General features: G+C 55.3%; 2 protein-coding genes across 2 annotated transcripts; one reads left to right on the top strand and one right to left on the bottom strand.

The window, feature by feature from the left end:
- Positions 1-450: 450 nt before the first annotated feature.
- On the bottom strand, positions 451-11,498 carry RND1 (Rho family GTPase 1). Its single transcript, XM_064734918.1, has 5 exons — positions 11,340-11,498; positions 11,164-11,251; positions 7,454-7,563; positions 4,408-4,542; positions 451-2,630 (listed from the first exon to the last, which is right to left on the bottom strand). The coding sequence occupies exons 1-5, from the start codon at positions 11,457-11,459 to the stop codon at positions 2,385-2,387; spliced, it is 699 nt and encodes a 232-aa protein (XP_064590988.1). The 5' UTR covers positions 11,460-11,498; the 3' UTR covers positions 451-2,384.
- A 220-nt stretch (positions 11,499-11,718) lies between these two features.
- On the top strand, positions 11,719-21,416 carry CCDC65 (coiled-coil domain containing 65). The gene is made up of 9 exons (XM_064734848.1): positions 11,719-11,788; positions 12,192-12,319; positions 12,516-12,683; positions 15,068-15,237; positions 18,106-18,244; positions 19,185-19,382; positions 20,450-20,668; positions 20,745-20,897; positions 21,008-21,416. The coding sequence occupies exons 2-9, from the start codon at positions 12,194-12,196 to the stop codon at positions 21,230-21,232; spliced, it is 1,398 nt and encodes a 465-aa protein (XP_064590918.1). The 5' UTR covers positions 11,719-11,788; positions 12,192-12,193; the 3' UTR covers positions 21,233-21,416.
- Positions 21,417-22,474: the final 1,058 nt, after the last annotated feature.

Genomic DNA, 22,474 nt, shown 5'->3' with positions numbered 1-22,474 from the left:
AACTCCCCCCTCCCCACGGCAAAGAGTCCCTCGGCACGGTGTCCCCGTGTCCCTGAGTCCCCCACAGCCCGCAGGCACCTCCTGCTCACCCAAATGAGGTCCCCACGGCCTAGAGCACCTCAAAGCCTGGAGAGACCCTCCCGAGTCAGTGTCCCCCATGTCCCTGCACACCCCAAATCTCGCGGGGACCCCTCCAGATCAGCAGCTTCAAGCACCCCAAACTCACCAGGGACCCCCAGATCAGTGTCCCTGCAGGAGCCTCACCCTCCTATTCACAAGATCGGGGGGTCCCAGGCAGAACGTGGGGGCAGAATAAGTGGGGGGACTCTTTTGGCACCCCCCCTCCCCAAAAGACGCCCCGATCACATCAATGTCACCATCAGCGGTGACACCAAAACATCCCAAAAGCCTCCAAAACCCAAAATCCCGCCCCAAAGCACAGGGCCAGGCAGGGCTGCACATAGGTAGGTGTTATATTTCTGATAATAAATAAGCTTTTTTTAATAACACTGACATGGAACAGAGACACCCCCCCAAATCCCCCCTCCCCAAAATATAGTCCATAAAACAGCCCCTCCTCCCCCCTCCCCAACCCACAGGGTCCCCCAGGGCCAAGCAGCAGATGAGGGATGGGGGGAAGGGGGAGAGAACAGGATGAGGCCATGGATGAGTCCCATGATGTGCACCCCAAACCCCCCAGGGATCCCCGGGACGGTGTCCCTGTGTCCCCCAAAACCCACAGGGACCATCCCAGGTGATGTCCCGGAGGGTCTGAGCACCCCAAACCCTCCAGGATTGGTGTCCTCAGGGTGCTGTGCACCCCAAACACCACAAAGACCATCCCAGGTGATGTCCCCAGGGTCCTATGCACCCCAAAACCCCCAGGGTTGATGTCCCCAGGCTCCTGAGCACCCCAAATCCCACAGGGACCTCTCTGGATTGGTTTACTCAGGATCCTGTGCACCCCAAACCCAATTGGGTTGATGTCCTTGAAGGTCTGAGCATCCCAAAACCCTCTGGGTTTGGTTTCCTCAGGATCCTGAGCACCCCAAACCCCCCAAGGTTGATGTCCCCGAGGGTCTGAGCACCCCAAACTCCCCAGGAACCCCCTCAGGGTTGGGAACTGGGTGATGCCCTCTCCAGGACAACAATGCCAGGCAAGGGCAGCACCCCAAACCCTCCTTTAGAGCTGGGGGGGGACCTCCCAAACCCTACCCAGCCCCACAGGGACCCCCCCTGGATTGCTGTCCCTGAGGGTCTGTGCACCCCAAATCCCACAGGGACCTCTCTGGATTGCTGTCCTTGAAGGTCTGAGCACCCCAAACCCTACAGGGACCCTTCTGGGTTGGTGTCCCCAGGATCCTGCACACTCCAAACCCCACAAGAACCATCCCAGGTGATGTTCCTGAGGTTCTGAGCACCCCAAACCCCACAGGGACCCTTCTGGGTTGGTTTCCTCAGGATCCTGAGCACCCCAAACCCCCCAGGATTGATGTCCCTGAGGGTCTGAGCACCCCAAACACCCCAGGGACCCCCTCAGGGTTGGGAACCGGGTGAAGCCCTCCCCAAACTCCCCTCCCAGGGCAAGGGCAGCACCCCAAACTCTCCTTTAGAGCTGGGGGGGGACCTCCCAAACCCCACCCAGCCCCAGGAACCCTCCTGGATTGGTGTCCCCAGGGTCCTGAACATCCCAAATCCCCCAGAGACCCCTCTGGGTGGGTGTCCATAGGGTCCTGTGCACCCCAAACCCCACAAGGACCATCCCAGGTGATGTCCCTGAAGGTCTGTGCACCCCAAACCCCACTGGGGTGATGCCCTTGAAGGTCTGAGCGCCCCAAAACCACCAGGACTGATGTCCCCAGGGTCCTGTGTGCCCCAAACTCCCCAGGGACCCCTCTGGGTTGGTTTCCTCAGGGTCCTGTGCACCCCAAACCCCTCAGGGTTGATGTCCTTGAGGTTCTGAGCACCCCAAACCCCACAGGGACCCCCCTGGGTTGGTGTCCCCAGGATCCTGTGCACCCCAAACCCCACCAGGACCATCCCAGCTGATGTTTCTGAGGGTCTGAGCACCCCAAACCCCTCTGGGTTGGTGTCCCCAGGATCCTGTGCATCCCAAACCCCACCAGGATCATCCCAGCTGATGTTTCTGAGGGTCTGAGCACCCCAAACCCCCCAGGGACCCCCTCAGGGTTGGGAACCGGGTGAATCCCTCCCCTCTCAGGGCAAGGGCAGCACCCCAACCCCTCCCCAGCCCCCCCCAGACCCCATTCCGTGCACTTGGGGGGGGCATGGGGGGCTTCCCAAATTTGGGGTGGGAGCGGGAAAGGGGGCTCTGTGTGTGTTTGTGTGTGTGTGTGTGTGTGTGTGGGAATCCCTTCCCCCCTTCACATGACGGAGCAGCTTTTCGCTTTTTCCTTCTTGAAGGTGGAGGAGATGAGCTCGGAGCGGCTGGGGAGGTGCAGGAGGCGCTTGGAGAGGCCGCGCCCGGGGCTGCGGGGAGGCTGCGGGGCGGCGCTGCTCAGGCACAGCCCGGACGCGGCGCGGAAGATGCTGTGCACGCTCTTCTCCGAGGTGAAGGCCGAGCACTCCAGGTAACCCTCGGCTCCCAACTGCCGGGCGGCCGCGCAGCCCTAAGAGCGGGGAGTCAGGCAGGGGGGTAGGGCAAAGTCATTGGGGTATCCTAAACTGAGCCCCAAAGTCATTGGGATATCCCAAACTGAGCCCCAAACCCATTGGGATATCCCAAACTGAGCCCCAAACCCATTGAGACAGCCCAAAGTCATTGGGATATCCCAAAAATCGGGACAGATCAAAGTCATTGGGATATCCCAAATCCACTGGGACAGATCAAAGTCATTGGGATATCCCAAAAATCGGGACAGATCAAAGTCATTGGGATATCCCAAAAATCGGGACAGATCAAAGTCATTGGGATATCCCAAATCCATTGGGACAGCCCCAAAGTCATTGGGATATCCCAAAAATTGGGGCAGATCAAAGTCATTGGGATATCCCAAAAATCGGGATAGATCAAAGTCATTGGGATATCCTAAACTGAGCCCCAAACCCATTGAGACAGCCCAAAGTCATTGGGATATCCCAAAAATCGGGACAGATCAAAGTCATTGGGATATCCCAAAAATCGGGACAGATCAAAGTAATTGAGATATCCTAAACTGAGCCCCAAACCCACCAGGACAGCCCTAAGTCATTGTGATATCCCAAATCCATCGGGACAGCCCCAAAGTCATTGGGATATCCCAAAAATTGGGACAGATCAAAGTCATTGGGATATCCTAAACTGAGCCCCAAACCCACCGGGACAGTCCAAAGTCATTGGGATATCCCAAAGTGAGCCCCACAAACCCATGGGGACAGATCAAAGTCATTGGGATATCCCAAAAATCGGGACAGATCGAAGTCATTGGGATATCCCAAAAATCGGGACAGATCGAAGTCATTGGGATATCCCAAAAATCGGGACAGATCAAAGTCATTGGGATATCCCAAATGCACCGAGATATCCCAAATTCATCGGGACAGCCCCAAAGTCATTGGGATATCCCAAAAATCGGGATAGATCAAAGTCATTGGGGTATCCCAAAAATCAGGACAGATCAAAGTCATTGGGATATCCCAAAAATCGGGACAGATCAAAGTCATTGGGGTATCCCAAAAGTCAGGACAGATCAAAGTCATTGGGATATCCCAAAAATCGGGATAGATTGAAGTCATTGAGATATCCTAAACTGAGCCCCAAACCCATCAGGACAGCCCAAAGTCATTGGGATATCCCAAAGTGAGCCCTACAAACACCAGGGCACCCCAAAATCATTGGGATATCCCAAATCCATTGGGATAGCCCCAAACACACCTGGATATCCTAAACTGAGCCCCAAACCCACTGGGATATCCCAAAGTGAGCCCCACAAACCCATGGGGACAACTCAAACCCACCAGGACAGCCCAAAGTCATTGGGAAAACTCAAACTGAGCCCCAAACCCACTGGGTTATCCCAAACACACTGGGACAGCCCAAACTGAGCCCCAAAACACATTGGGGTATCCCAAAGTGAGCCCCAAAGCCATGGGGGCACAACAAGCACACCAGGGACATACTGGGACACCCCAAACTGAGCCCTGTGCAAACACCAGCACCTCCCCAAACCCACCCCCATGTCAGACCACCAGGACACCCCAAAAATCATCCCCAAAAACAACAGGATCCCCCAAAACCATATCAGACCACTGGGACACCCCAAAAATCATCCCCAAAACCACCAGGACCACCCCAAACTGAGCCCTGTGCAAACACCAGGATCCCCCCAAAACCTGACCACTGGGACACCCCAATCCCACCCCCCACAGCCATCGGGGTCCCCCCAAACCCTCGGGGCCCCCCCAGACCTGCTCGTAGGAGATGGGCGCCTGTTTCTGGTGCGAGAGCTCCAGCAGCGTGCTCAGGTCTGTCCTCAGGTCCGTCTTGCAGCCGATGAGCAGCACGCGGGTGTTGGGGCAATAATCCAGGATTTCTGTCTTCCACTGAGGGGGCAGGGCACCTCTCAGGGACAGGGGACACCCCAAAAGCCTCTCCCTGTCACCCCCATGGGGGTGGTGTCTCCATGTGCCAGCCCTGAGCCCACAGAGATACCCCCAGGAACCCCCAAACCCCACAGAGATACCCCCAGGAACCCCCAAACCCCACAGAGATACCCCCAGGAACCCCCCAAACCCCACAGAGATACCCCCAGGAACCCCAAAACCCCACAGAGATACCCCCAGGAACCCCCAAACCCCACAGAGATACCCCCAGGAACCCCCCAAACCCCACAGAGATACCCCCAGGAACCCCCCAGACCCCACAGAGATACCCCCAGGAACCCCCAAATCCTACAGAGATACCCCCAGAAATCCCCAAACCCACAGAGATACCCTCAGGAACCCCCAAATCCCACAGAGATACCCCCAGGAACCCCCCAAACCCCACAGAGATACCCCCAGGAACCCCTCAGACCCCATAGAGGTACCCACAGGACATTGTCCTCACATCCCTGAACCCCCCAAACCCCACAAAAGCCCCCCAAACCCCACAGACACACCCTCAGGAACCCCCCAAACCCCACAGAGATACCCCCAGGAACCCCCAAATCCACAGAGATACCCCCAGGAACCCCCAAACCCCACAGAATTATCCTCAGGACAGTGTGCATGCATCACTGAGCCCCCAAACCCCACAGAAATACCCTCAGGAGGCCTCCAAACCCCACAGAAATATCCTCAGGACAGTGTCCTCACATCTCGGAACCCCCCAGACCCACAGGAGCCCACCAAATTCCACAGAGATACCCACAGGAACCTCCAAAACCCCACAGAGATACCCCAGGAACCCCTCAAACCCCACAAAGATATCCCCAGGACAGTGTCCTCACATCTCTGAGTCCCCCAAACACCACAGGAGCCCCCCAAATCCAGCAGGGATACCTCAGGAGGCCTCCAAACCCCACAGAAATATCCTCAGGACAGTGTCCTCACATCTCAGAACCTCCCAGACCCCATAGGAACTCCCAAAACCCACAGAGATACCCCCAGGACAGTGTCCATGCATCCCTGAGCCCCCAAATCCCACAGAGATACCCACAGGAACCCCCCAAACCCCACAGAGATACTCCCAGGACAGTGTCCTCACATCTCTGAACCCCCCAGACCCATAAGAGCCCCCCAAACCCCACAGAGATACCCCCAGGAACCCCCCCAAATCCCACAGAGATACCCTCAGGAAACCCACAGAAATACCCCCAGGAACGCCCCAGACCCCATAGAGGAACCCCCAGGACAGTGTCCCTACATCCCTGAGCCCCCCAAATCCCACAGGAGCCCCCCAAATCCAGCAGAGATACCCTCAGGAGGCCTCCAAACCCCACAGAATTATCCTCAGGACAGTGTCCTCACATCTCTGAACCCCCCAGACCCCATAGGAACCCCCCAAAACCCACAGAGATACCCCCAGGAACCCCTCAGACCCCACAGAGATACCTCCAGGACAGTGTCCATGCATCCCTGAGCCCCCAAATCCCACAGAGATACCCCCAGAAACCCCTCAAACCCCACAGAGATACTCCCAGGACAGTGTCCTCACATCTCTGAACCCCCCAGACCCATAAGAGCCCCCCAAACCCCACAGAGATACCCTCAGGAGGCCTCCAAACCCCACAGAAATATCCTCAGGACAGTGTCCTCACATCTCTGAACCCCCCAAAACCCACAGAGATACCCCCAGGACAGTGTCCTCACATCTCTGAACCCCCCAGACCCATAAGAGCCCCCCAAACCCCACAGAGATACCCACAGGAACCTCCAAAATCCCACAGAGATACCCCAGGAACCCCTCAAACCCACAGAAATACCCCCAGAACAGTGTCCATGCATCCCTGAGCCCCCAAAACCCCAAATCCCACAGAGATACCCTCAGGAAACCCACAGAAATACCCCCAGGAACGCCCCAGACCCCATAGAGGAACCCCAGGACAGTGTCCCTACATCCCTGAACCTCCCAAACCCACAGAAGCCCCCAAAACACACAGACACACCCTCAGGAACCCCCCAAACCCCACAGAAATATCCTCAGGACAGTGTCCTCACATCTCGGACCCCCCCAGACCCCATAGGAGCCCCCAAACCCCACAGACACACCCTCAGGAACCCCCAAATCCCACAGAGATACCCCCAGAAACCCCTCAAACCCCACAGAGATACCCCAGGACAGTGTCCTCACAACTCTGAACCCCCAGATCGACAGGAACCCCCCAAAACCTACAGAGATACCCCAGGACAGTGTCCCCATGTCCCTGAGCCACAAAACCCCACAGAGATACCACCAGGAACCCCTCAGACCCCACAGAGATACCCCCAGGCTGGTGTCCCCACATCTCAGAGCCCCCTAACCCCTCAGAATCAGTGTCCCCACATCCCTGAGCCCCCAGACCTCACAGGGACCCTCCAGGCTGGTGTCCCCACATCTCTGAGCCCCCTAAACCCCCTGAGAACCCTTCAGACTGATGCCCCTGCCTCTCTGAGCCCCCTAAATCCCACAGCATCAGTGCCCCTGCATCTCTGAGCCCCCCCAAACCCTACAGGGACCCCCCTGCATGGGTGTCCCCACATCTCTGAGCCCCCTAAACCCCCCGAGAACCCTTCAGGCTAGTGCCCCTGCATCTCTGAGCCCCCCAAACGCCACAGGGAGCTCTCAGGCCGGGGCCCCCACATTTGTGAGCCCCCAAACCCCACAGAGTGAGTGTCCTCACATTTGTGAGCCCCCAAACCCCTCAGCATCAGCGCCCCTACATCTCTGAGCCCCCCAAACCCCCACAGGGACTCCCCAGGCTGGTGTCCTCACATCTCAGAGCCCCCCAACCCTCCCGAGGACACGGTCCCGGGGTCTGAGCCCCCTCCCCACCTTCTTGGTGGCGCTGTCGAGGGTCTCGGGCCGGCTGACATCGAAGCAGAGCAGGACGGCGTCCGAGTCGCTGTAGCACAGGGGCCGCACGTTGTCATAGTAGGGGGAGCCTGGGGAAAAGGGGGGGACACCGATCAGCCCCCCCAGCCCCGGGACACGGGAAAGGGGGGCTGGGAAAGGGACAGAGCCCCCCCCCTTCCGAAATGGGGTGGGGGTAAGGGTATAGAGAGGGACAGAGCCCCCCAAAAGAGACACAGCACACCCAAAAGGGACAGAGCACCACTCCTGCCCAGGGTGGGGGCACAGCTCTAGAGACCCCAAAAGGGACAGAGCCCCCCAAAAGAGACAGAGACCCCCCCAAAAGAGACAGAGACCCTAAAATGGACTCAGCCCCATTCCTGCTTGGGGTGGGGGCATGACTCTAGAGACCCCAAAAGGGACAGAGCCCCCCAAAAAGACAGAGACCCCCCCAAAATGGACACAGCCCCATTCCTGCCCAGGGTGGGGGCACAGCTCTAGAGACCCCAAAAGGGACAGAGACCCCCAAAAGAGACACAGCCCCAAAAATGGACACAGCCCCATTCCTGCTTGGGGTGGGGGCACAGCTCTAGAGACCCAAAAGGGACAGAGCCCCCCAAAAGGGACAGAGCCCCATTCCTGCTCGGGCTGGGGACACGGCTGTAGAGACGCCCAAAAGGGACACAGCCCCCCAAAAGAGACACAGCCCCCCAAAAGAGACACAGCCCCATTCCTGCTTGGGGTGGGGGCATGGCTCTGGAGACCCCCAGAAGGGATAGAGCCCCCCAAAAAGGGACAGAGCCCCTAAAGCAGACTCAGGCCCATTCCTGTCCCAAGTGAGGGAACAGCTCTAGAGACCCTTAAAGGGACAGAGCCCCCCAAAAGGGACAGAGCCCCATTCCTGCTTGGGGTGGGGACACAGGTCTAGAGACCCCCAAAATGGACAAGGCCCCACAAAACGGACACAGCTCCCCAAAAGGCACAGAACCCCCTAAAAAAGAGATAGCTCCCCAAAAGGGACAGACGGACACACAGCTCTAGAGACCCCCAAAAGGGACACAGCCCCTGAAAGAGACACAGTTCCCGAAAAGGGACAGATGGACACACAGCTCTAGAGTCCCCCAAGAAGGACAAAGTCCCCCAAAACGGACACAGCTCCCCAAAAGGCACAGAGCCCCCAAGAAAAGACACAGCTCCCCAAAAGGGACAAACGGACACACAGCTCCAGAGCCCCCCAAAAGGGACAGAGCCCCCCCCAAAACAGCCTGATTCCTACCCACAGTGAGGACACAGCTCTAGAGATCCCCAAAACGGACACAGCTCCCCAAAAGGGACAGACGGATACACAGCACTAGAGATCCCCAAACAGACACAGCCCCATTCCTGCCCAGCGTGGGGACACAGCTCTAGATACCCCCAAAACGGACACAGCTCCCCAAAAGGCAGAGAGCCCCCAAGAAAAGACACAGCTCCCCAAAAGGGACAGACGGACACACAGCTCTAGAGCCCCTCAAGACGGACAGACCCCAATCCTGCCCACGGTGGGGACACAGCTCTAGAGACCCCCAAAAGGCATAGAGACCCCCAAAAGGCACAGAGCCCCCCAAAACAAACACAGCTCCCCTCCTGCTCAGGGTGGAGGTTCGCAGCTCTAGAGAACCCCAAGAAGGACACAGGGACACGGCTCCAGAGCCCCCCAAAAGGGACAGATCCCCCAAAACAGACGCAGCCTGATTCCTACCCACGGTGAGGTCACAGCTCTAGAGATCCCCAAAACGGACACAGCTCCCCAAAAGGGACAGACGGACACAAAGCTCTAGAGATCCCCAAACAGACACAGCCCCATTCCTGCCCGGGGTGGGGACACAGCTCTAGAGACCCCAAAAGGCACAGAGCCCCCCAAAACGGACACAGCTCCCCAAAAGGCACAGAGCCCCCAAGAAAAGACACAGCTCCCCAAAAGGGACAGATGGACACACAGCTCTAGAGCCCCTCAAGACGGACAGACCCCAATCCTGCCCACGGTGGGGACACAGCTCTAGAGACCCCCAAAAGGCACAGAGCCCCCCAAAACAAACACAGCTCCCCTCCTGCTCAGGGTGGTGGCTCGCAGCTCTAGAGAACCCCAAGAAGGACACAGGGACACGGCTCCGGAGCCCCCCAAAAGGGACAGATCCCCCCAAAACAGACGCAGCCTGATTCCTACCCACGGTGAGGACACCGCTCTAGAGATCCCCAAAACGGACCCAGCTCCTCAAAAGGGACAGACGGACACAAAGCTCTAGAGATCCCCAAACAGACACAGCCCCATTCCTGCCCAGCGTGGGGACACAGCTCTAGAGACCCCAAAAGGCACAGAGCCCCCCAAAACGGACACAGCCCCCAAGAAAGACACAGCTCCCCAAAAGGACAGACGACACACAGCTCTAGGTCCCCCAAGAGGGACAGACCCAATCTGCCCACGGTGAGGACACAGCTCTAGAGACCCCCAAAAGGCACAGAGCCCCCCAAAACAAACACAGCTCGCCTCCTGCTCAGGGTGGTGGCTCGCAGCTCTAGAGAACCCCAAGAAGGACACAGGGACACGGCTCCGGAGCCCCCCAAAAGGGACAGAGCTCCCCAAAAGGGGCGCAGCTCCGGAACCCCCCCAAATCGCCACCTCCGTGCCCGCAGCCCCATCCGCGTCGCATCGCGCCTTGGCCAGGCAGCGGGAAATGGAGCCCGCGCTGTTTATGTAACAACCCCTCCGCCCCCCCTCCCATTTTGGGGAGCACCGAGGGGGTCTCGGGGTCGGGGGGGAGCCAGAGGAGGGGGTGTCACACGCTGTCACCCCCCCCGGGATCCCCGGGGACACGGAGCCGCCAGCACCGCACCGGGGACTGCGGGGATCGCGGTGCGGGGAGGGGGTGCGGGAATGGGAGGGGGGGAGTTAATGGGGTGGGGGGCTCTGGGATGTCCCCCCCACACCCCCCCGGCCCCCCCAAAAGGCCTCGGAGGGGTTTGGCAGCCCAGACGCTCCGTGCACGGAATAGCAAAGAGGCTGCGCCAGCGCATCGCCATGGCAACCGGGGACCGGCGGGGACCCCCCCCTCCACACCGGGGGGGACACTGCAGCACCGGGCAGGGCTGCCCCGACCCCCCCGCCAAAAATTGGGGGTGCCCAGGGAAGGGGAACAGCGGGGTGTCCCCATAAATCCGCCCCATTCACAGGCAGGACCCACTCGGGGGGGCTCAGCGGTTTGCGGACCCCCCCAAAGAAGGGGTTCAGCTTCCTGGGACTCCCCCAATCCCTGACCCCCCTGTGACCGTGGGGTGGGTCCCTGGGGAGTGCCTGCGCCCCCACACCCACGGGTATGACCCTAAACTGAACCCCCGCCAAGTGCGGGCACCAAGCGCCCTCCGCAGCCGCAGGGACCCCAAAACACCCCCGGCCCCCCAAAACACCCCCGAGACCCCAACAAGGCCACCAAAGTCCCTCCCCTCCCGTGCTGCAGGTCCCCAAAACACCCTCGGGATGCCAAAACACCCCCACTGCAGGGACCCCCCGCTCACTGCAGCATCCCAGCCGCGATCCCCCAAAAGCCCCAAGCACCTTCCCCGATCAGGGCCGGGGCAGCCCCCGCCGCACTCCCTCGGTAGAGGAGCCCCCGCCAGCCCCCCAAACATGCACCGTGCGTGTCTCCCCCCGGTACCGGAGGTGTCCCAGAGGCTCAGTTCCACCCGCTGCTCCTCGCTGGCCAGACACGCCGTGTAGTTCTCAAACACGGTGGGCACGTACGTCTGCAACGGCACCGAGAGCGTCAGCGCCCCGCTCGGTCCCGCTTTACCGGCGCCCGCTGCCGGTTCCCCGGTGCCGTTCCGGGCTCACCTCAGGGTAGCAATCCTTGGCCAGCACCTGCAGCATGGCCGTCTTGCCGCACTGCACGTCACCCACCAGCACCAGCTTGCACCGGGCCGGGGCGGCCGGTGCCGGCCTCCGCTCCCGCATGGCGGCGGCGCGCACGCCTCCCCCGTGCTCGCACCCACCCACCGCCCTGCGCCCCGCCGCCGCAGCGCCCTTATATACCCCGCCGCCTGCAGGGCCCGCCCACGGCGGCTGCCGCCCGCCAATCAGCGCGGGGAATCCCGGAGGGCCGGCCAATAGCGGAGAGGCAGAACGGGCGGGACACGCCCCGTGAGGAGGGGGCGCGAGCGCGCTCTTGGCCGCCAGGGGGCGCCCGCGCGGGTCAGGGCGGAAGTGCCGCGGAAGCCCCGCCCCCTCAGCGGCCGTTGCCGGGAGACCGGAGGGACGCGCGGGACGGGCCGGGACCGGGGCCGGTACCGGGGGGACCCCAAACTGGGAAGGGGGGGAGACCCCATTGGAAGGGGTGGTGGGTGCTGGGGGAGCGTGGGAGGGAGATAGGGATGAGCTAGGAGGGCTCTGGAGGTGGGGATGGGCAGAGGGAAATGGGCCCTGGGGCCTGGGGAGGGAGGTGGGGACAGGTCTGGGCGGTCCCTGGGAGGGGAGAGGGGGCCAGAAGGGGTTGGTGGGGTCTGGGGATGCTCCGAAGTGGAGGGGCAAGGAAATGGGTCTGGGGGAGCCTGGGGAGGGAGGCAGAATGTTATGGGGTGTGGGGTACCCTATAGTGCAGGGGGCTGGGCAGGGGGAACAGGCCGTGGTGGGGGCCCTGGAGGGGTCACCACGCACACCCCAACCCCTCCTGCCTGTCCCCTCCTCCAGCCATGGCGAGGTCCCAGCTCAGCGCCCCCACGTCGGCCGAGGCCGAGCTGCTGCTGCTGCAGAGACAAGCGCTGGTTGAGGAGGAGCAGGCCAAAGTCAAGAGGGCGCTGCTCACCCGCTTCATGCAGGTCTGGGACCCCACTGCAGCCTCCCCTGATCCCCTCCAAACTCCACCCTTTAAGCCCCCCAAACTCTTTTCCCCAGCAAATTTCCCCATCATCCCCACCAGGGCTGGGGCTGTGCCCGTTCTGCTGCACCCCCAGATAGCAGAGGCACCCCAAACCCACTCCTGCCTCTTTCCCACCTCCCATTCCCCCTCCACAGGAGAAGCTGAGCCGGGAGGAGCAGAGCAGCCTCTGGGGTCTCCACAAGGTCCGCACGCTCTGGCGCTCAGCCCAACGCAAGGCCAAGGACAAAGAGCTGCGCCAGGACATCGAGATCCTCAGCCAGACCTTCTCCAGGGTCATGGACTGCAAGGATGGCACCATTGAGGTGACTCTGGGTGCTCTTCACGGGCCCTCTGAACGGGGAGAAGCTGTAAGAATGTTCATGGTTTCAATCCAAACAGCTGAGTTTCAGGAGAAGGTCCAGTCCCTGGAGATGTTGGTCTGTGACATTCCTGGTTGTCTTGGTTTGGAAAGACAGGTGTGTGCTAAAGAAGGCAGGAGCCTCCCCTAAATGGAGAATGTAAACCCTCTCCCTCTGAATTGTTATAAATTTGAAATTAAGAGGCTGTCAGGCAAAAAATATGGGAGCAGAAATAACAGTTTGTCTTGGTTTGGAAAGACAAGTGGGTGCTAAGGAAGGCAGGAGCCTCCCCTAAATGGAAAATGGGAACCCCCTCCCTCTGAATTGTTATAAATTTGAAATTAAGGGGCTCTCAGGCCAAAAATATGGGAGCAGGAAATAACAGTTCTTTAATAGGGAATAAAAATAAAAGGATAAAATAAACAATGCAATGAACTAGAACAACACTGACAGAGTCAGAACCCAACCTGACACCCTGTGGGTCAGGGTGTTGGCAGCAGTCCCATTGGAATTGTGGCTCAGCCCTCCTGCAGTGTCAGGGGTGGTTCTGCTGGAGCAGGGATCCTGTAGAGAAGGATTTATTCTTCCTCTGAAGATCCAGTGGAAGAGGCAGCTGCTGCTCCTCTGGGGAATCCAGTGGAGAAGCCGTGCTGGTGTCTCAAAACCTCTGGATTATATCTGGGTAGGAATGTTTGAAACCTCAGATTGTATCTGGGTAGGAATGTTTGAAATCTCAGATTGTATCCAGACAGGAATGTTTGAAATCTCAGATTATATCCAGGCAGGAATGTTTGAAATCTCAGATTCTATCCAGGCAGGAATGTTTGAAATCTCAGATTGTATCCGGTCAGAATGTTTGAAATCCAGATTGTTCGGTAGGATGTTTGAAATCTCAGATTGTATCCAGGTAGGAATGTTTGAAATCTCAGATTGTATCCAGACAGGAATGTTTGGCTCCTCCCTCTGGGCTCACATCTCCCAATGGGATGCTGCAGTTCTTATCAGCCATGCAGTGACATCCAATAGCTGTTATCAGATGTCCCCTCCTGAGGGAGGAGTGATTGTGGAAGAGATAAGGAAAAACTGCCCACTGACAAAAGACAGCTGCCATAGAGATGGTAATAAATACAACTCGCCTTGCAATCTGGAGCACTCGTGATCCTTCCTGGTTCTGAAACAGACTTGCAGAATCCTGAAACAGAGAACTATTACAGAAAATAATTAATAACTATTTAGAAATCCACCAAGCTCTTTATCTTCTCCTGAAACTCAGATTTTTTTACTTGAAACGACGAACATCCTTTGCTTTTCTCACAGCTTCTCTCTGTTCAGAGGGCAGATGAATCCCACAGCTCTGGGGCTGGCAGGGTGGGGAGGGGTGTGGGGGTGTTCACAGGGGTCCCAGGACGAGGGAAGAGATGAAAATCTTGGCTCCATTTTCAGAAGGCTAATATATATATATATTATTATATATTATTATATTATATATTATTATATTATATTATATTATATTATATTATATTATATTATATTATATTATTGTTTTTCTTTTAGTATAATATATATCACATATATTGAAAATAAAAGATATATAAAAAACCATATGAGATACATATTATGAGATAAATATGTTATATTTATCATATATTTTATATATGATAAAAATATCATATCATAATATCATAAAATATTGTAATATGTTTATATATATAATATATATAAATACATTATAAATACAAGGTATTTATTTAAATATATGGTATATATTATACTGAAAGAATAGAAAAAAGGATTTCATCAGAAGGATAGCTGATTTATTATTTTATTATATATTATATTAGTATTATAGATATTATATATTAAAATATAAGATATATATTAAAATATATGATATATATATTATGAGATAAATATATCTTATATTTATCATATATTTTTCCATAAGATATATATAAAAATATATTATAAATATAAGATATGTATGAAAATATATTATATATATTCTACTAAAAAAATAGAAGAAAGGATTTCATCAGAAGGCTTGAAAGGAAAGGAAAAAAATGGAATGATAATAAAATCTTGTGACTGACCAGAGAGTCCGAGCCAGCTCACTGTGATTGGCCATTAATTAAAAACAATCTACATGAGACCAATCACAGATTCCCCTGTTGCATTCCACAGCAGCAGATAATCATTGTTTACATTTAATTTCTGAGACCTCTCAGCTTCTCAGGAGGAAAAACCCAAAGGAAAAAATTTTCCATAAAATATATCTGTGACAGAGGGGGGGTGCCAGGTGCCACAAATGACCCCCCCCCAAAAAAATGTCTCCCCACAAACCTCCCCAGGCGCTGGTGACGGAGCTGAAGCAAGCGGAGGAGCAGCAGAACCGAGCCCTGAGCAGCCACCTGGACCTCACAGACCAACTGCTGAACCTGCAGCGCCGCCGCCTGCAGTACCTGGAGCAGGGCTTTAGTGCCCAGGTGGGCGCCCTGAAGGCCGAGTTTGAGGCTGAGAGGTGTGGAAATTCGAGGGGTGTTGGAATAATTATCAATATTGCCGTGCCTGAGCTTGTCTGGCCCTTGGTGCTGAACCAAATAGCAGCAACTGTGGTGTTCACCAGAGCATTTTGGCTATGGGTGAACCTTTTGGCCTGTGTTGGTGTTTTCACCCCACAGACACTTTTGGCTTCTAGATCACGACATTAGCAGCTGTGTTGGTGTTTTCACCCCACAGACACTTTTGGCTCTCTGGATGTGTGGTGTTTTCACCCCACAGACACTTTTGGCTCTCTGGATATGTGGTGTTTTCACCCCACAGACACTTTTGGCTATCTGGATGTGTGGTGTTTTCACCCCACAGACACTTTTGGCTATCTGGATACCCCACAGACACTTTGATGGCAGTTTGGCACTGATTGGTGTTTTCACCCCACAGACACTTTTGGCTACCTGGATACCCCACAGACACTTTTGGCTATCTGGATATGTGGTGTTTTCACCCCACAGACACTTTTGGCTATCTGGATGTTTGGTGTTTTCACCCCACAGACACTTTTGGCCAGCTGGATGTTTGGTGTTTTCACCCCACAGACACTTTTGGCTATCTGGATACCCCACAGACACTTTGGCATTATGTGGTGTTACCCCACAGACGCTTTTGGCTACCTGGATACCCCACAGACACTTTTGGCTATCTGGATACCCCACAGACACTTTTGGCCAGCTGGATGTGTGGTGTTTCACCCCACAGACACTTTTGGCTCTCTGGATGTTTGGTGTTTTCACCCCACAGACACTTTTGGCTCTCTGGATGTGTGGTGTTTCACCCCACAGACACTTTACGGGCCACAGCTGGTATTGTATTGGTGTTTTCACCCCACAGACACTTTTGGCCAGCTGGATGTTGCAGCTGGGTGTGGTGGTGGCTCACAGGGGTCCCAGGATGAGAGAAGAGATGAGAATCTTGACTCCATGTTTCAGAAGGGCTGGTTTATTATTTTATGATATATATGATGTTAAAAGAGAATGATGTGTTGAAACTATACTAAAAAAATAGAGAAAGGATTCATCACAAGGCTTGAAAAGGAAAGGAATGAGAATAAAATCTTGTGACTGACCAGAGAGTCTGAGACAGCTGGGCTGTGATTGGCCATTAATTAAAAACAACCACATGAGACCAATCACAGATGCACCTGTTGCATTCCACAGCAGCAGATAATTATTGTTTATATTTCATTTCTGAGGCCTCTCAGCTTCTCAGGAGAAAAAAATTCTAAGGAAAGGATTTTTCATAAAATATATCTGTGACAGCTGGGCACGTGGAGACAAGTCCAGGCCTGCAGCAGCTCAGGATGGAGCTTCCTCTCATGGAGTTTACCTCAGGTTTACCTCTGGCAGAGAAGCTTTAAGGTGATGGTGAAGGAAAGGAGTCGGTTCTGATGGAGGGTTTGGATCCAGAGCTTTGTTCTGGCCCACTCTGAATGCAGCACCAGCTCCAACAGAACTCCCCAATCCTGTGGTTGCTGTTCCTTTTAACCCCGGGGAGAGGGGCAGGGAAGGGGTAGGGAGCCACCAACCAGGTACAGGAGGGGAGGGACAAAGGGACAAAGGACACCTGGATGGCCCAATGTCCCCCAGGGTTGGAAAGCATCTTTGGAATTTTGCCAATCCCTTCTGGAATTCCAGGACTGACAGACAGTGCTGGGAGGGGAAAGGAGAGGTGTCTGACACACCTGGCAGGGAATGATCAGGGAGGGACCCGAGGTTCTGAGGTAAACCCTGAAATCACAACAAAACACAGGAGGAGAAGGGGAATGGAGCAGCAGTGGCACCCATGGGCTGTCCTGAAATGGTGCCATGGGGAAGCCTGCAGTGTCTTTGTCATGGAGTGTAAGAGTGTCAGGGAGGCAGGAAGGTCAGGACAGACGGACACGAGAGATCTCTGAAGCCAGGGCTTGGAATTTGGGGTTTATTGCAAAGGGCCAAGTGCAGGGAGCTGCTGGGAGCTGCCAGGGACAGCTCAGAACTGGCTCAAAGAGGGGGAGAGAGGTAAAGAGGATGAGAGAGTGATGTTCCCATTAAAAATCTTTTTGTTGTGAAATTTGGGGTTTATTGCAAAGGGACAAATGGGAGCTGCTGGGAGCTGCCAGGGACAGCTGGAGCAGGACTGAGAGGAGAGAGGGGTAGAGAGGATGAGAGGGTGAGAGAGTAAGAGGATGAGAGAGCGAGGTTCCCATTACAAATACAATAAATCTTCTTTTGTGTTGAATATTCTGATTCTCACTAACCAATCTAGTACAATATACAAATCCTATAGCATTTCCATACAGCCTATAAGAATCATTACATCACCATACTGTGCTACATTTTAAACCCTAAAAACTCCTCCTTGGGCCCCTTCTGCCAGGCCTTAAAACTACTCTTTGGAAACCCTAAAAACTCCTCTTTGGAGTAGTTTTAAACCCTAAAAACTCCTCTTTGTGCCCCTTCTGCCAAGCTGGCAGGGTCTGCTCTGGAGCTGTCTGCGAGCAGAGGGTGTTGTTCCATCAAAAGGGGATCACCTTCAGCCAGCCACACCATTGTTTTCCAGTTGTTCAGTAACTGAGGGATCTCAAAGCTTGCTTTCATTTCAATCTTGCTTGTAGTTTCCATATTCTCAAAATCAATCATATTTCCTGTTTCATCTCCCCCAGCACTCCACCTGGCTCTCTGTGTGTCTGTCTGTCTGTCTGTCTGTGACCCCCCAGCTCACCTAAACTTGCTTTCACTTCAATCTCGCTTATAATTTCCATATTCTCAAAATCAATCATATTTATAAGGCTTTCCTGTTTCATCCTCCCCAACAATGGAAGAAACCCCTTTTGCCCTGCCTTGTGTCCCCACAGGAAGGCCATGCTGGAGCAGCGGGACTGGGAAAGCTGGGTCCTGGAGCAGATGGAGCTGGCCACGGAGGAGGAGCACGCCAAGAGCGAGCAGGCGGCCTTGCTGAACTTCCAGAGCGCCCGGGACGACATCAAAAACAAGGCAAGGGGGCATGGAGGGGCTGGCAGGGATGGCAGAGGAGGTTTTGGGGATAACCTGTTGGTTTGGAAGGACAGGAGTCTGCTAAGGAAGGCAGGAGCCTCCCCTGAAATGGAGAATGTAAACCTTCCCCACCCCTCTGAATTGTTATAAATTTGAAATTAAGGGGCTCTCAGGCCAAAAATATGGGAGCAGGAAATAACAGTCTTTAAATAGGGAAGAAAATAAAAGGATAACATAAACAATGCAGTGAACTAAAACCAACACTGACAGAGTCAGAACCCAACCTGACACCCTGTGGGTCAGGGTGTTGGCAGCAGTCCCATTGGAATTGTGGCTCAGCCCTCCTGCAGTGTCAGGGGTGGTTCTGCTGGAGCAGGGATCCTGTAGAGAAGGATGGATCTTCCTAAATGGAAGATCCAGGGGAGAGAGGCAGCTGCTGTTCCTCTGGGAAATCCAGTGGAGAAGCCTGCTGGTGTCTCAAAAACCTCTGGATTATATCTGGGTAGAATGTTTGAAACCTCAGATTTATGAATTTAAATCTCAGATTGTATCCAGGAGAATGTTTGAAACCTCAGATTGTATCCAGGTAGGAATGTTTGAAACCTCAGATTTATAATTATCTGGGGTAGGAATGTTTGAAACCTCAGATTGTATCCAGGCAGGAATGTTTGAAATCTTTTCAGATTGTAATCCAGGAAAGCAATTTGTTTGCGACATTTTCTCCCCCTCTGGGCTCACATCTCCCAATGGGATGCTGCAGTTCTTATCAGCCATGCAGTGACATCCCATAGCTGTTATCAGATGTCCCCCTAGAGGGAGGTGTGAATGTGGTCACTCAAAGAGAGAGAGAAGGCAAACTGCCCACTTGACAAAGATAATCTGCCATACAGATGTAACTGAAAACACCTTGCATTGCAATTTTCACCACGTGTGTCCCCAGTGCTGGCAGGATCAGCAGTACAGCCGCCTGCAGCTGGGGGCCAGGCTCGAGGGGCTGTGGGACCAGATCCAGACAGCACGCAGGAACTACGCCCAGGCCACCGAGAAGAAGAAGGTGGAGCTGGAGGAGCTCAAGAAGAAGTGTGAGAGGACTTCCAGCGAGATCAACACGCAGGCGAAGAAGCTGGAGAAGCTGCAGGTTTTGGCAGGGCTGCTGGGTGGTTGTGGGAGTGGGGTCACCCCTCATTCCCCACTCGTTTTTCCATGGGGTCGTGGAATTATTGAGGTTGGAAAAGTCTCTGAGACCATCAAGTCCGACTGTTCTCTGAGCACTGCCAGGGCCACTGCTGAACCACATCCACGTGGTGTTTGAGCACTTCCAGGGATGGTGCCTCCACCAGTGCCCTGAACAGCCCATCCCAAAGCTGGGCCACCTTTTCCAAAAAGGAATTCTCCTTTCCAAGAAGGAACTTTCCCCCATTCCAAGAAGGAATTCCTCCTTTCCAAGAAGGAATTTTCCCCCATCCCAAAGCTGGGCCACCTTTTCCAAGAAGGAATTTTCCCCTATTCCAAGAAGGAATTCCTCCTTTCCAAGAAGGAATTTCCACCATCCCAAAGCTGGGCCATCTTTCCCAAGAAGGATAGTTTTCTCCTCAAAATTTTTTCCCAAGAAGAAATTTTCCCCCATTCCAAAGCTGGGGTTCCAAAAAATTCTCCTTTCAAGAAGAACTTCCCATTCCAAGAAGGAATTTTCCCCCATTCCAAGAAGAATTTTCCCCCATTCCAAGAAGGAATTTTCCCCCATTCCAAGAAGGAATTTTCCCCCATTCCAAGAAGGAATTCCTCCTTTCCAAGAAGGAATTCCTCCAAACTGCACCTTTCCAAGAAGGAATTTTCCCCATTCCAAGAAAGAATTTTCCCCGCCATCCCAAAGCTGGGCCACTTTCCCAGAAGGAGTTTTCCCTCATTCCAAGAAGGAATTTTCCCTGAATTCCAAGAAGAAAGGAAATTTTCCCCCAAAATCCCCATCAAAGCTGGGCCCCACTCTCTTCAAGAAGAATTCCATCAGAAGAATTTTCCTCCATTCCAAGAAGGAATTTTCCCCCATCCCAAAGCTGGGCCACCTCTTCCAAGAAGGAATTTTCCCCCATTCCAAGAAGGAATTTTCCCCCATTCCAAGAAGGAATTTTCGCCCATCCCAAAGCTGGGCCACCCTTTCCAAGCAGGAATTTCCCCCGGGAACATTTCCCCGCCGTTTCTCCCCAGGACATGGTCACGGCCACCCGGGCCCAGATCGCGGCTCACCTGCGCAGGAGCGAGGAGCAAACCCAGCGCATCCGCGGCGACCGGGAGGACGCCCAGCAGAAACTGCAGAAGCTCCGCTCTCAGATCAGCGGCGCCGGCGCCACGGCTCACACCCACCTGGTGACACTCTGCTCCCAGTGCGCTGCCACCCTCAAGGTGCTGCAGCAGCTGGTGGAGAAGGTGAGTTGGGCACCGCTGATGTCCCCGCTGTGTCCTGCTGTCCGTCCCCACCTGCCCATCCTGATGTCCCCACCAGGCTCAGCGCCTCCTGCGCCTGGCTGAGCTGTGCCGAAGGCTGGAGACAGAAGAGGAGAAGGTGCTGCCCTTCTACCCCTCCTCGCTGGGCGAGCTGGAGCAGCAAAAAGCCCGCCTGGTCCTGGAGGAGACGGCCAGCGAGCCCCTGGCACGGGTGAGGAGGCACCACCGCCATCCTCAGGCTGTGATTCGGCTCTGGGGATCCCCCAGCTGGTGCCTGGGGCAGGATGGAGACCCCAAAATCACCCTGCTGCCTCCCCACAGGTGATGAAGGACTACATTGGGCTGGAGAGGTTCTGGCAGAGGTTCAACAAGGCCAAGCTGGAGGAGAAGGGGCTGGAGAAGGCACGGGCAGCCTTGGCAGCCAGGAACCAGGAGCTCAGGAGGCTCCTCCAGCAGTACCTGGCGGGGGCTACAATCCACCAGAAGGTGCCCAAAGATCCCCATCCCCTCCTTGCCACCGAGCAAAAACCTCATCCCCAGAAATGAGGGGGGGAGCCACGCTCAGGGACACTGGGCATGGTGAGGGCTCAACCACCAGGACCCCTTCTCTTGGCTCCACCAGCTCCAGGTGAGGCTCCCTGGCAGAGCTGCCTGGTGTTCGGGGACTCAGGGACTGTCACTTCTTGGATATGCCTTAAAAGAGCAAAACTGCCTGAAAATGTGCCCCAGGGTGTTATTTCTGGGACACTGGACATGGTGCACCCCAAGAGCTTCTGGGGAGGGGTCAACCAACCACCAGGATCCCTTTCCCAGCTGAGGCTCCCTGGCAGCCCTGCCTGGTGTTTGGGGATTTAGGGATTTCCTGGATATGCCTTAAAAGAGCAAAACTGCCTGAAAATGTGCTCCAGGGTGTTATTTTTTGGGATTCATTGAGTCTGTAACCTGACAGGACCCATCAAAGCCCTGGGCCCTCCTTGCCACCAAGCAAAAGCCTCAGAAATGACAGGGGGAGCCACCTCAGGGACACTTGGGGAAGCTCTTGGGCATGGTGCACCCCAAGAGGTTCTGGGGAGGGGTCAACCAACCACCAGGATCCCTTTCCCAGCTGAGGCTCCCTGGCAGCCCTGCCTGGTGTTTGAGGATTTAGGGATTTCCTGGATATGCCTTAAAAGAGCAAAACTGCCTGAAAATGTGCTCCAGGGTGTTATTTTTTGGGATTCATTGAGTCTGTAACCTGACAGGACCCATCCAGGCCCTGGGGCAGGCAGGGAGCTGAGGGGTGCACAGCCCCTGCCCACTGCCCTGTGCCCATCCCAGCCCCTTCCCACTGCCCTGTGCCCATCCCAGCCCCTTCCCACTGCCCATCCCAGCCCCTTCCCACTGCCTGCTCCCATCCCAGCCATTCCCATGCCCTGTGCCCATCCCAGCCCCTGCCCACTGCCCTGTGCCCATCCCAGCCCCTCCTCACTGCCCTGTGCCCATCACAGCCCCTGCCCACTGCCCTGTGCCCATCCCAGCCCATTCCCATTTCCCATCCCAGCCCCTTCCCACTGCCCTGTGCCCATCCCAGCCCCTTCCCACTGCCCTGTGCCCATCACAGCCCCTTCCCACTGCCCTGTGCCCATCCCAGCCCCTTCCCACTGCCCTGTGCCCATCACAGCCCCTTCCCATTTCCTATCACAGCCCCTTCCCACTGCCCTGTGCCCATCCCAGCCCCTTCCCACTGCCCTGTGCCCATCCCAGCCCCTTCCCACTGCCCTGTGCCCATCACAGCCCATTCCCATTTCC

The sequence above is a fragment of the Zonotrichia leucophrys genome, chromosome 29, assembly GCF_028769735.1.
Source record: "Zonotrichia leucophrys gambelii isolate GWCS_2022_RI chromosome 29, RI_Zleu_2.0, whole genome shotgun sequence".
NCBI classification, from domain to species: domain Eukaryota; kingdom Metazoa; phylum Chordata; class Aves; order Passeriformes; family Passerellidae; genus Zonotrichia; species Zonotrichia leucophrys.
Note: the sequence above shows the minus strand (reverse complement) of the source record. Positions and strands in the feature narration are given on the sequence as shown.